The following is a 14,284-nucleotide window of genomic DNA, read 5'->3' as shown; positions in this document are numbered from 1 at the left end:
TGAGAGGACTGAATTCTTTTGTGGAAAGGAAAAGGGATAAGGAAAAGTATCTGATACTTACTGAGGAGCTTCTCTGAGCCTGGCACTAAGGCTTTTAATATACATTCTCCTATTTGACCTTCACAACTCTTTTAACAGAAAGAAAACAAGTTTATAGAGAGAAAGACACCCTCACCATCACCACCCCCAACCTGCACCTAGCAGAGACTAAGCCAGGTTCCAGCCCAGGTGCCTTGGCTCAGGTCTGCTCTTCCACAACTAGCCTGCCTCTTGCATGCCTGGTTTTTTGTTTTGTTTTTTAAAAGATTTTTATTTACTTATTTGACAGCGAGAGAGGGAACAGGAGCAAGGGGAGTGGGAGAGGGAGAAGCAGTCTTCCCCCTGAGCAGGGACCCTGATGCAGGGCTTGATCCCAAGACCCTGGGATCATGACCTGAGCCGAAGGCACAACTTAATGACTGAGCCATCCAGGCACCTCTTGTATGCCTGATCTTAAAGGCAGCCCTTTGGGCCTAAATGGTAACAGAGATCAAACACTGTAAACCTAGACCCTAAGCAAGAACTGATGTTCTCAAAGAAAACCCTGATTCATCTCAGCTTCCTGAGAAGGTTCCTAGCCTTGTAGAAAGAACCTAGATCTCAGAGTCTTATGAAGATGCATCTAAATTCTGGCCTTCCCACCTGCTCTGTGACTGTGGGTACGTCTCTTAATCTCTCAGATACCAGTAACTTCATAGGGTGGTTGTGAGGATTAATGGTGACCAATACAAAGTCTTCATTTCTGTGACATGGCAGATAGACACTATGTCAGGGCTATCGTGTCTGTGTTTAAGAAGACAGAAAAGGTAGTACTACATTTTAGGAAAGTGTGTAAGCATGGTTAAAGAGAATAAACGTCAGACATCTTAAAAGTTTATTGCTACGGAACACTTCATTCCTCACTGATTGAGTAAAACTCACATAGAATGAGGTGCACTTTACACACACACACACACACACACACACACACACGTTTATCACTATAGTGTTTTGTTTGAATTCACTCATGTAGCCCTCACAACAACCCTTGTGTGGGTGCTTGTCTTTTCCTCGTTTTACATAATTCCCATTTCAGATAAGAACACTGAAGCAGAGAGAGGTTAAATAACTTGCCTGAAGTCACGTGCAGCTATCAAAGGGTGAAGCCCAGACTCTTAACTCAGGCGGTCTGGCTCCAGAGCAAGGGAAGGAATAAAACCCGCTCTAGCTTGGGGTTGTTATGAGATTCAAATAAGATAAGCTTTGAGAAAGTGATTCATAAATGCCATGTGCATTCTAAGAGCTTGTCTGGCAGGCGGACTGGGGCTGGGGTTAAGAGAGAAATTTGAGGATGACTGCTTGGGTTAAGTCTTCACTGTGCCACTTAATTGGCCTCTGTGATCTTGAGCAAATTACTTAATCCTCTGCCTTATTTTCTCAACTATAAAAATTGGAATTTTAAAAGGAAATACCTAATGAGATTGTTCTGAGGATGAAATGAGCTGGTATATCTGAAAAGTTTAGAATAATGCCTAAGAGCTCTAGACAAACATGGTGATATCAGACAATGAAGATGACAAAGGAAAAGGTGAAGATGAAGAACAGGAAACAGCCTTGAAGTTTAAGAAACCTGGGATTGAATCCCAGCTCCTGACTTGGATCTTAGGAACATTTCTTAACTTCAGACTCAAATAATCTCACAAGAGTTGTTGTCCTGGTTAGAAATAGTGTATGTAAAGGTAAGTAAGTAAAGTGCCTGCCACAAAGTGGAAATTATATAAATATGCGTTCCTTATTCATTTACTCTGCTCTGAGCACCTACTCGTGTAGCAAGGGTGCCAGGCTCCATGGAAGACAAAAATATGAGACATTCTCTGTATTTTCAGTTAGAAATCTGAAGATGAAACTGGTCATTGATAATTAAGGTTTAGAAAGTATCGAGTGTTAAATGCTGTGGGAAAGACACAAAAAGGAGAGATTCCACCACTGGGGAGATACAGGAGGGCTTCCTGGAGGAAATAGTATTAGCTGTAGGCTCAGAGGCTGGATGGGGCTTTAATTCCAAATGGAATTTGACTGGGTTCTGGGCCTACAGCAAGCCAAGTTTCTGAGGCCCTGTGGTATTCTTGCCTGTGAGCCCAGGAGGAAGTTGGCTATCTGCAGTGCTCAATGCTGCCAAGCTGGATAAGGCTCTGTGGGCTGAGGGATTTGGGCCCCTAGGTGCATGTAACTGGAATTTCCAGATCTGGAGGCGCTAGCATTGTGGTCAGATAGGCAACATTCTCGGGCCTTGTTGATCTGCCAAGACCATGACATGAGCTCTCAGAGAAAGGGGGAAAGGTCGTATTTTCACTGCTCCCTACCAAGGAAAATTGAGAGAAAATACCCAGATAATCCTTGAGGCTTCTGCCCCCTGCTTTCCCAGGCCTGCCACTCCATGCCCTTCCCACCTGCAGACCTCAGGCGGGATTGTGGGGGACGCACCAGATGGGAGAGACAGACTTGGGTCTAAGACTTAGCTTCACAGCTTAGTATCGAGAAGTCAGCTTTCCTCTTGGAGCCCCAGTTTCATCAACTGTAAAATGGGAGTGAATACTTAATGGGATGAAATTAAATGAGAATTTGTGTCAAACACCTGGGTTAGGGCTTGGCACATTAGAGAATGGCTCAGACTTGTCAGAATCAGTCACCACTTAGTCGACACAGGATTTCTGTTGCACAAGTGCCTACAATACAGACCCAGCCCAAAAGGAGACAGAAATGGTCCCTTAGCCATCCTGCCCCGCCCGTTTTCACCCTGCCCCTCACACTGGACCTGGATTGATCCTTCTCCCTGTTCCTAGTTCTTAGTTGAGCCTGCCATGGACGCTTCCTGTCCCAGTGCCTTGCCTGTCAGCAACCTCTACTCTCAGGCTAGACAGGTCTTTTCTTACCTCCCTGTTCCTGTCTGCCCCCCAACCTCTTGTGCAGTCCCAAGCACTTGACTCCATCCATGTGCGGCCCTGGTAAGGCAGTGTTCTGTACTTAAGCAGAAGAGAAAGGCGTTCGTGACACCGTCGCCCCTCGATTCAGAGGACCGGCTTTAGACTGGGACTGGAGAGCCTGGAATAGGTCCCGGTGCTGCCACCGGCCTTCTGTGTGGTCTTGGGACAAATCCCTGGACGTCTTGGGCCTCAGCTTCTCCTTGTGACTAATGATGGGTCTCGACGGCTCTGGAGGGGAATGGACTTGCTCTGGGACCCCGGTCCGCTCCGGGGGCACCTACGTCCCGGGCAGGAAGGGAGGCGCCCGGCCGCGGCGGGGAGGAGCCGCCGGTCCCGTCCCGCCCACCCGCCCGCCGGTCCAGGTGTTGCCGCGGGAGCCGCCGCTACAGCCCACGCCGCCACGAGGGGACGCCCGCGCCCCCGTCCGAGTCCGGCCCGCGTCCATGGCGTTTCTGACCGCCTGGAAGGGGGCGGCCTCCGGGAAGAACGACCGCAGGTACGGGGCGGGAACGGGGCCTCGGCTGGAGGCGCGCACGGGACGGAGGGGCGGCTGCCGGCGGCCGACGGGAGAGACAGCTGTAGGGGTACAGCGGGCGACCGCAGTGCGCGCGCTGCTGGGCGCGGGGTAACGGCCGCAGGGCCCGAGCGGGGTCAGCCCGGCGCTTCTCGCACCCCCACGTGCCCCGCGGCTCACGTGTTCTGCCCCTGCCGGGGCTGGGCGTGGGGATAAGGGATGCGGACCCCACCCCTCCGCGGTCGCAGCGGAGCCCCGCTTCCGGTGCCGTCATCTGCGCGCTCTCTGTGAGGGTACGCAGGTGAGCCCTCGGGCGGGCTAGGAGTCGGGTTTGAGCCGCGGAGTCAGCCCTCTGGGGTGCTGCTCACACGCACCTGGTCCTCCGCGCCCTCTGTGCCGGGACAGGTGAGAGCAGGCACACCATCCGCGCCCCAACACAGTTGTCCACACCTGGGGGCAGCACTGTGGGGGGGAAATTTTGGGTGTCAGTGCTGGTCCAGGGTGGGATTATGTGCCCCACAGCTCCTCCAAGTTCAACCCATCAGGGATGTCAGTGTCTCCTGTGTGTTGCCTCCACCTCCCCAGCTGTCCCCACCTCCTGGATGAGTTGGTGTCTCCAGATGTGTTCCCTTGAGAAAGAGGAGAGGGGACAATCCTGACCTCTCTTCTGAGCTTAGACACCCAATTCCTTTCTTTTACATAACTTAAAGTTTACCCTCCTTACTCCCTAGAGAAGAGCAATCCAACTGCCCTCCTGGCACTTCCATCTGACTTTCCTGTGAGCACCTTAAATTCTGCAAGCCCCAAATCACATTTCACATCTTCACCCCTAAACCTGTTCCTCTCCCTGTGTTCCCATCTCAGTGAATGGCATTGTCATCCACCCTGTTGCTCAAGCCCAGAATCTGGGAGTCATCCTTTTCGCCTCCCTCCCTTACCTCCACCCCAGTCTCTGAGTCCTGCTGATTTTCTCTCTGGTCTCTCTCAAAGCTGTTCATTTTCTTTTGGAGTATTGCAATAGCCCCTGACTTTCCCAGTTCCTCCAGTCTTCTCCTTTCCGTGCATTCTTCAGACGGATCTTTTCTAAAGCACAAGCCAAACCATGTCATTCTTCTGTTTTAAAACTTCCATAGTTCTCTATCACATAAAGGTTAAAGTTCAAGGTTCTTGAGGAGAGAGGTTGTGACCCGCCTTGGCCTGTTTCCTGTAACTCCCCAGCACTCACTCTGGTCCAGCAACACCGACTGCTTTATAGTGCTCTCACAACTGTGCCAGGCTGCTCAGAGGTGCCTCTGCCTGGAATGCCATCTTCTGCTTCTGACATTCACATCAGTTAAGACTCAACTTGAGGTGACCTCTTTTCGAGCGCCTTTCTGACCCCACCCTTGAGTCAGACTCAGGGGCTTTCAGCATCTTTGCTTCTTTCTCGTGATTCTCATTTAGTCTTTTAACAAACATTGTTGAGCATATAACGTGCTCCAGGCACTGTACTAGGTGCTGCGTATATGCTATTACTTCAGAGGCACAACTCCCTGCTCTCAGGAGACCCGTGTTCGAGAGGAAAAAAAAAAGGCCACACAAATAGGCAAATAAACAATGCTGTGTAAAGCCTTAAAGAGGGCCATGTGATGGACAATAAAATTCCTAGAGCATTCTCAGAAGTCACAGTGTGGCTTGTGTCTGAGGAGCAGAAAGGGGGTCCTTGAGGTGAATCCAGTGTCTTATGGGATCCAGGAAGCAGGCTGCCCAGAACAGGGCATTGAGTTTGGATTTCACTGGTGTTGGGAAGCCACTAGAGGGCGTCAGGGAGCAGATTTACATATTTAAAGATGACCCTGCTACCTCAGGAAAAAAGGATTTTGCCGAGGGACAAACCATTTCAACACTGATTCAAGGTTACCTTTTTCTGTCTCCCCACTACATGTGCAGAGGGGGCAGGGCTTCAGTTTTGATGAAGACATGAAGGAATAATTTCCGAGGAAGGAGAGATCCCCTGGTCGGGATAGAGAAGAATGGCTCTGTCCAGAAGAATTTCTTGCCTGAGGTCTTCCCTGCCTATGAGGTTGTGTTCTGGTTGTGTTTGTCCTGTAGGCACCAGGAACCTTCTTCTGAGTTTCAAATGTGTGTATGTTGCTGATGTCACAGTGTGGAGGGAGGTAGGGAGACCAGAGGGGAGGCTGGCATGATGATCCAGGAGGGTTGCTGGGGTGTGGATGAGGAGAATGAAGGGGGGTGGGAGGTATGGATTAGAGAAGTTAAGGAGGAAGAACTGCTAAATGGTGAATAGAGAGGCTGAGAGATGAGACCCAGAATCACCAGTGAGGGAAGAGAAGTGAGAGACAGTGAAGAGGAGGGGGAGAAAGGAGACTAGCCAAGCAGAGGCCTCTGTATCCTCCATGGGCCTGTTTGAGGGAGAATATGGGAGGGCCTGAACACATTGCCTTTATACTTCAGGTGGAACTTGCTGGACACAAATACCCCCCATTTGCGCCCACAAAGTCTCATATCTGAGGCACAAGCCCAGATATCCTTTCTCCTAGCTCAGGACCTGTGACTTTACCTTCACCCCTCACCCACCACACTGCCTGGTCTCCCACAGCCTGGCCCAAAGGTGAAGAGCTTGCCCGGTCCCTGTTCTGCCACTTACGTACTGGCTCTATGGCCTAAATTCAATTACTTGGTCTGTGTGAACTCAAGTTTACTCAGCTATGAAATAAGCTACTCACTGAGTGGTAGGAAGCCCTAGTGAAGTCCCACTGGAACGGACCTCACAGCCAGCCACTGGGGCATATTTGGTGTTCAGTAAATGTGAGTTCACTTTCTTCTTGGCAGTGGTATGAGGTAACTAAGTTATTCCCATTGAACAGAAGGAATTCTGAAAGGTTTGGGAGTCAAGGGTGGGATTCCTGGCACCAGCATGGATAGCCAGGAAGGTTATGAGATAGAAATGGTGCCCACACACAATGGGGAATGCCACCTACTCGTGCTATAAACAAGGCCCCTTCCAAGCCATACCAGTAGCTCCCACTCATGGCTGTTCCTCCTGTAGAAGGTAGCACCAGGAGCAAAGAGGGAAGTGTAGATGGGCAGATGGCTTTTGAGAGAGTAACTAAGTGGCAGAGCTGTGAGGGCAGGGCGGGGGCGGCCGCAGCGAGCTCTCTGAGAACGGAGGGACCCAGCCAAAGAGGCTCAGGTCCTGGGGCTGCTGTCAGTTGCCCAGTTTCCTGTCCTCGGTTTGAGCCTGAGCTCTAGGAACTCTCAGACGCCTCTAGCTAGGTGGTTTCAAATTTGGTGACTGGAATCCTGGAGTGGCTTTGGGGTTCCTTCCTTGGGACAGGATCTGGACTGGAGGCCAGTGCTGAGTGTTCACCTCTGTGATTCTCAGATTCTGTGAATTAAGGCATTGGTGAATTATGAGACTCAGGATTTAAATTACCATGTCCTATGATATTGAGGTTTATTTTTTTTTTTTTAAAGATTTTATTTATTTATTTGACAGAGAAATCACAAGTAGGCAGAGAGGCAGGCAGAGAGAGAGGAAGGGAAGCAGGCCCCCTGCTGAGCAGAGAACCTGATGTGGGACTCGATCCCAGGACCCTGGAATCATGACCTGAGCCGAAGGCAGCGGCTTAACCCACTGAGCCACCCAGGCGTCCCGATATTGAGGTTTATGATCCCAGGGTTCTGATCTCCCTTCTGCTGTCCACAGCAGCTGCATGGGGTATGAGAAGGTTCTGGTGTGGGAGGCACACTGCAGCCCCCAAATCCTCGATCTCTGGGGAGGATGCCATGGGAAACCCTCAGGTAACCTTCGTCCCTTTTTTTAGTTACAGAGGGATTCCAACTTGGGACATTTTTGGTCCTGTCTTGAGGTCAAGACAGGAAATAGATGATGTAGGCTGCTGTGTTAGCTCTGCCAGCGTGCAATTTCCTGATTTATCTTCAAATCTGTGATTTGAGTTGCTTGTCCTTCCCCTGAATATTTCTGCTGCTCAATTCAGTTTCTCTCTGCGGTCAGCTCCATTCTCTCCTAATGCTCATCTACTTCTTCTCCATCCTGTACAAGGCAGGGCTGCCAGCAGCTTCCAAGCTCAAGTCCTGGGACAGTAAGACAAAGCAGTGAAAAGTATCTTGGAGCCACACACAGGCTGATTTTGGGATCCTGACTCTGGGACTTTCTGGCAGTATGACTTTGGACAGGTTATTTAACTTTTCCAAATTTCAATCTCCTTATCTGTAAAATGAGGGTAACGTTAGATAATGCCTCACAGGGTTGTTGTGAGGATTATGTGAATCAGTTTATGGCAAGCGGTGAGAGCAGTGCCTAACACATAGTCAGTGTAACCAAGGAGTATTACTGATTATTGTCATTAGTGCCCCCAGGCCAGAAGAGGAAGGGGTTTCTCCATCAGTCTCATTTGAAAAAGCTCAGGGAAAAATTCCAGCTGACCCTTCCTTCAACCAGTCACTGTGCCCTGAGAGGTGGAGTCAAATGAGAGGCACCTACCATTTAGCCAGTGGGACTGGAGAGGAGGGAAGGAGCATTACCCCTAAAATCAAGTTGCGGGGGTGGGGTGTGATATTGTAAGGTAACTGTTGCCAATAAGCAGACCTTAAAGTAGAATCATAGCTTCATGAAATCCCCAAAATAGGATTTGCTTGGAGTATCCCTGCGCCTCCCTCTGAGAGTCCAACAGTTGTTGTTGACACCCTGGGAGCTGGGAACCGGTCCCTTGTGCACTCACCTGCAATTGTGACTATTGGCCCCAGCCCCATTCTCAGTCTCACTACCACGGCCAAACCGGCCTGGGGGTCCGGGACTTATAGGACAATGTCCTTGAAGCTTGTCACTTTATCACCCCATCCCAAGGCTGGGGCAGACCTTTCTCCTAATTCCTCGCTAGCTTGACCTAAAACCAGTCTATAATGTTTTAAAACACCTTAGGAAGCGGGGAATGAGTAACAGAAGATTTGTAGGATTCTATGGCCCCTTGCCAACCCCCTAAGACATCCTGAAAGGAGCCTTACTGCAAAACTTCCACATCTGGGAGGGCCCCGTGGGTGTTTTCCCATATTTTCTTTCCTTCCTGCTTCAGGTGGAAACTGCAGTTCAGAAATCTATTGTATTTAGGTAAAATTCTTCCTACTTAGTGGCTGGATTCGTCCCATGTACCCCAGGAGGACAATTATATTAGGACCTGTGACAGAGAGTGGGACATCAGGTGCCCTATCCAGTAACCCTGAGCCAGATGCTCCATACTTTTTGAGTCATTTTTTTCCCTATGGAATGAAGTTTGTTCCTGCTTGTTTCCACCACAGCCTCAGGTGTCCCTCTCCCTCCCTCACAGAGTTGGCCCTGGGAGGACCTTCCCCCTGCAAGAATTCATCTCCAGCTAAGAAATACCCTCCCCCAGACAGAGCATCTCAGTCTCAGAATGAAGGTAACTTTGCTGTCCTTCCAAGAAAGTGGATGGGTACTTCGTCTACACCTGTGTGACTGAAGGGCATACCCAAGTGCTGTCCCTGAGCACAGGACAGGCCAGTCAGAGAGGGATGACCTCTCCACAGGCTCAGTGCACAGCACTCATCCCCCCTCTCCTTCGCTTGCCACAGCTCCCTTCAGCCCTGGCTTCTCACCCCTGGACCTTCTGAACTAGGCCCCAGCCTCTATAACATTCCTACCCCCAGCCACCCTGCTGCCTCAGTGACCCCGTAAGAGCAAGATCTGCCCTTGGACAAGCCCTCATGTGACTCGCATCATCACCGTCCATCCACCTCAACTCTGACTGGGTCTCCGATTCTGCTAGATGAGGAGATGGAACCTCCCTGTGCTTTCTCAAATGCATACACACTGGGGTTTTCTCTCTAGTACTACTTTTGTATTCTGCTTTTTAAAGATTTTCCCACCTTCCAGAAAACTCATTCATGCAACAATTACTGAGCACCTACTGGGTGTCAGGCATTGCTCTGGGCACTGCAAATATATTGGAGAACAAAATCGAAAAAAAAAAAAAAAAATCCCTCCCCTGTGGAGTGTAGAATTTAATAGGTAGAGACAGAAAATAAGTGAATAAGCAAAATATTCAGAAGGTAAAATAACACATGTTGTGTTAAAAATATTGCAGGATCAGGGTGCCTGGGTGGCTCAGTGGGTTAAGGCCTCTGCCTTCCGCTCAGGTCATGCATGGTCCCAGGGTCCTGGGATTGAGCCCAGCATTGGGCTTTCTGCTCAGCAGGGAACCTGCTTCCCCCTCTCTCTTTGCCTACTTGTGATCTCTCTCTCTGTGTCAAATAAATAAATAAAAAATAATAAAAAAATTGCAGGATGAAAGAATAGGGAGGATGAAGGCAAAAGCTCCATTTTAAACAAAATGGTCAGGGAAGTCCTCACGGAGAAGGTGTCATGTGAGCTGAGATTTGAAGCTTTTTGGTGGAGGGGTAATCATGTGATTATCTGCAGGAAGAGCATTCCAGGCAGAAGGAATAGCAAGTGCAAAGGCCCTGAGGTGGGAGTGTGCCTGACATATTTGGAAAAAAGCGAGGAGGCCAGAGTAGCTGAATATGTGAGAGAGAGAGAAAAAGGGAGATGATGTCAGAGAGAGAGAGATGGGGGTGCATGTCATTCAGAGCCTCAAGGCCATGTGGAGACTTTAGTTTTGTACTGAACAATATGTGGAGCCAATGTGGGCTTTTGAACAGACGAGTGACACGATCAGATCAAATGGGTCTGGTTCTGTGTGAAGACAATAAGGAGACAGGGGCTGGAGCAGAGAAACTACTTGGGAAATAATGTAGTAGTCTGGGCAAAGAAATTCTCTATAAATATAATTTAAATATCTGCAGACTATTTGACCCTATAAATTCACTATAACTCATTGAAGTAATTCTTCATTCATGGGCATTTAGGTTATTACCAGCTGTGTCCTTATTATAGAAAACACTGTGTTGAACATCTTTGTATAAGAAATCTTTATGTCTGTGACTGTTCCTTCAGATACATTGGTTGCCTGGGTGTTATTGGGTCACCTTTCTAAGGTTTTCAGTCCAAAATTCCAGTTGCCCTTCCGAGAGAAGGCACTGCTTTCTGCTCCCTGTGGCAGTGTAGGAAGTAGCACATTTGCCATAAATGTACGTGGTAGGTGTCCAGTGGATGTCTTTGCGGCCCTGGCCAGGTCTGCATGCACATCTTCTCTGGTCACCCCTCCTCTCTGGATGGCCTTGCACAGTTCCAGAGCTCTTTGGGGTCCATTTGCTCATTTATTGTTCATGTTTAACGTTCACAACAATCCTATTATCCCTGCATTATAGGTGAGGAAACTAAAGCTCAAAAATTAGTGGTTAAGGCCCTCTTACAAGTGCTTTATGTATGTTAAAATAAACCTCATTTAATCCTTGCAACAGCCTAATGAGCTCAGTGCCATCATCATCCCCATCTCAGAGTTGAAGTCACCCTTCCAGGGTGTCAGAGCTGGGGCGCCAACCTGCTCTCTAAACCACTCCCTGTCCTGCCTCAAGCTCATAGAGTGATTTGCTTCTTTTTTTCAATCAAAAATGTTCCTGGTCCTTTGTGCCTGATGGGGGCTCCTTCCTCAGATCCACTTTCAGCTGCTCTGGGAGACCAGACTTTGGTAGAAGAGCTCAGACCCCAGAACCAAGAACATCAGTGCAAGGAAGGGCCTTGGGCTCCTGGCCCATCCTTCTCTCCCCTCTGTATGGGGAGAAGAGGAACCTAAGGTCCAGAGTGGGGCAGTAACTTGCCCAATGTTACACAGCTAGGAGGGAGGAGGCTGGCCCAACACATAGGCCTGGGTCTTCCTTAGGAGCCCCTGCCAAGGAATATTTTAGAACTGTGATTGTCACAGCCCTGTTTAAGGGCCCTTTGTTGATGGGCCTATTGACTGTGAATTATTAACCTGCCCAAGCCGGCAATCTGCTGGGTGGGGCTCACTCAATTTAAGAAAACCTGCTGTATAGTCACCAGCCCTGCTGGGTTAGGGGCAGGGGGGGGTGGGGGTGCGGCAGGGTCTCTGGAGTCCAACCAGCTAGTTCTGGGCTGGTAGAGAGAGCTAGTTGGGGGCTGCTTCCTGGCAGGGAAAGACCTGGAGGAAGGGACTGAGGTGAGGGAAGAGGGAGAAGAGGAAAGGGGCTGAGGCATCACCTCAGTAATGCCCAGTAAAGCCCCACAGCATCCCTGAGAGGCGGGCACTGTTATTCCAGACTTACAAATGGGTAGACAGGGTCAGAGAGGTAGAGGCAGAGGAGGCTTCACAACTTAAGCTTTGTTTCTACAGCAATGGTATCGCTTTTCACAAGCTCACACTCCCATTTCCGTGACCCACCCCCTTTTCCACACACTTTTCCCATAGGATAAGGAGCCAAGACCTGAGTCCAAGTCACACTTGGTCAAAACCACTGTGGGATGAGAGATAAAGCCTCTGTGGAGCTTTTTGGAGCATCCTGAGGAGGTTTCACTAAACAGATGCTTACTGAGAGCCTTCTTAAGCTGACAGATGGTACAGGTAAAAGCAGTCCATGTAGGTTCTCAGGGCCATCAGGTGTGGTGAGCCCAGTGGTTTGTTCTTGCAGGTAGGGGAGAAAATGAGAGAGGAAGCAGGCTTGGCAACTTCCAGGCACAAAGCACCAGGAAACTCCCCCCAGCAGGGGAGGAAGGAACCCAGGACTCAGCATACTATCTGGGTCCCCGCAGCTTGGCTATCAGCTTGAGGTGGAAATGGGCAGGTGACGTGAGCAGAGTCACTTGGGTTGGGAGGCAGAAATAATGGTGACTCCTAGGCTCCCCAGGGTTGGGGCTGAGCCAGAGCTCCTGGGGGCTGGGAGCTGCCTGGGTGGAGCCCTCCTGAAGGGTGGACCACTCTGGGGCTCTGACTCATCAGGTGAGTGACTCCAGCATCATTGCCATTGCTGTGTGGGGACCGCTGCAGCTCTGAAGGCAGCTTGGCTGCTTATGGTGTTGAGATTCAGTTTCATCTACAACGGGAGAATGCTAGCCTCTGCCTTGCTGCCACCACCACCGGAGTGCCGCTCAGCACTGTGTCTCCTGCCAGGAACTATGGGGGCATTTTAGATACAGAAATTCTTTTTTTTTTTTTTTAAAGATTTTATTTATTTATTTGACAGAGAGAAATCACAAGCAGGCAGAGAGGCAGGCAGAGAGAGAGAGAAGGAAGCAGGCTCCCCGCTGAGCAGAGAGCCCGATTCGAGGCTCGATCCCAGAACCCTGAGATCATGACCCGAGCCGAAGGCAGCGGCTTAACCCACTGAGCCACCCAGGCGCCCCAGGATACAGAAATTCTTAATCCTCACAACCACCCTTTGAAGCAGGCAGTATTTCCATTTTACTGATGAGGAAACTGAGGCTCAGAGAGGTGGTTAAAAGCGAGCATTAAATGAGATAGTCTGTGTTGTACACTTAACCTGTGTCACATGTAGTAAGCCTTTGGTGGACATCAGTCATCATAATCATAATTACCTCAGAGGGAAATGGTAAAGTGCTAGGCCAAGTGTTGGTATTCGGTGATTCATCAGAAGCAGAGATGTCTGACCAGACCCGATCCTTCAAAAGCTCCCAGTCTGATAGCAGAGACAATCACATACACACCTCACTCCACTCCCATCCCCCTAAGATGGTGTCCGCCATGGTGATGAGGGGAGGTCAGAGGGGGTTATTAGGGCAGTGTGTGCCCAGGAAGCACCTAACACCGCCAGGGAGGGAGGGCTTTCTGGAAGAGGTGCTGCCTGAACTGAAACCTGCCGGGCGAGTAGGAGTTTGGGCATATATCAGGCTCTTAATAAATGTTGGTTAAATCCAATGGAGATTTACCTGTATCTAACGTAGCATAAAGCTTCAGAAGTGCTCACTCACCTGGCCCTTTCCACGGCTCTGGGAGGACTCTGGCAGTTTTCTATTGGCAGATTTGTATTCTTTTTTTTGGGGGGGGGAAGGCTTCCAATTGTAAGCTTCTGGATTGAACCCTGATTAAACGAATGAATAAGTGATAAGGGAGGAAGGTGTGTCCTAGGCAGAGAGACGAGCTAGTACAAATGCCCAGAGATGTCCCAGCCTCATTACCGAGGCTCCTCTTCATACACATTGCTGGTCCTCTTCCCAGCCTCACAAACGCCAGCGGACATGGGTGTGTCTCTGCCCACTCCATGCTGCTTTCACCCATGCTGTTCTCCCATCTGGTACACCCTTTCCACGACTTTATTGTGTATAAACAATATAAACTTCAAGGCTCAACTCTGTGCCCACCTTCTCCAGGAAGCCTTCTCCCCACCCCTCCAGTCTATGGTGCACTCTTTCTTATCTGGAGTCCTCGAGATGACAGTAGATCTCATCATAGCCCACTCCTTGTAGTTAATTACCTTTTTGTGCTCATGTCTGAGAATCCCAGACATAGGATGATCCTTGCCAGTGAACATCTAGCCTCTGTTCACATATGGGCAGGATAAGAACTCACTACCTTTCCAGACAGCCTGTCTGGATTTAAACAGGAATCTTCTAAACCTCTCCCCTCTGCCACCAGGCTCAGTCTACCTGGCTCTCCCAGGACCCATTCTGCAACCCTCTTCCTAAGAGGCCTGCCTCTACCAGGCTCCTCCTGCTTCCTCTTCTGACATCCTGGAGCTAAGGGTTGCTCCAGGGGCGCTGGAGTCCCTCCTCCTTCTATCCTCGGCCTTTGTAAAGGGACAGTTCTAATGGCAGCCACGTGCTCTGATGAGTCATGATTAAGAGCATCTGGGGCCT

At 49.8% G+C, this 14,284-nt stretch overlaps 1 protein-coding gene across 1 annotated transcript in view; it reads left to right on the top strand.

Annotated features, from left to right (window-relative positions):
• Positions 1 to 3,370: 3,370 nt before the first annotated feature.
• The window catches only part of TTC39A (tetratricopeptide repeat domain 39A), a 51,303-nt gene continuing 40,389 nt past the window's right edge, over positions 3,371 to 14,284 (top strand). The window contains exon 1 of the mRNA XM_045064501.1: positions 3,371 to 3,498. Coding sequence (XP_044920436.1) covers positions 3,446 to 3,498 — 53 coding nt within the window. The 5' untranslated portion in view covers positions 3,371 to 3,445. The remainder of the gene's footprint in view (positions 3,499 to 14,284) is intronic.

Source organism: Mustela putorius, unplaced genomic scaffold, assembly GCF_011764305.1.
Source record: "Mustela putorius furo isolate JIRA1106 unplaced genomic scaffold, ASM1176430v1.1 tig00003853_pilon_pilon_pilon, whole genome shotgun sequence".
Taxonomy (NCBI): domain Eukaryota; kingdom Metazoa; phylum Chordata; class Mammalia; order Carnivora; family Mustelidae; genus Mustela; species Mustela putorius.
Note: the sequence above shows the minus strand (reverse complement) of the source record. Positions and strands in the feature narration are given on the sequence as shown.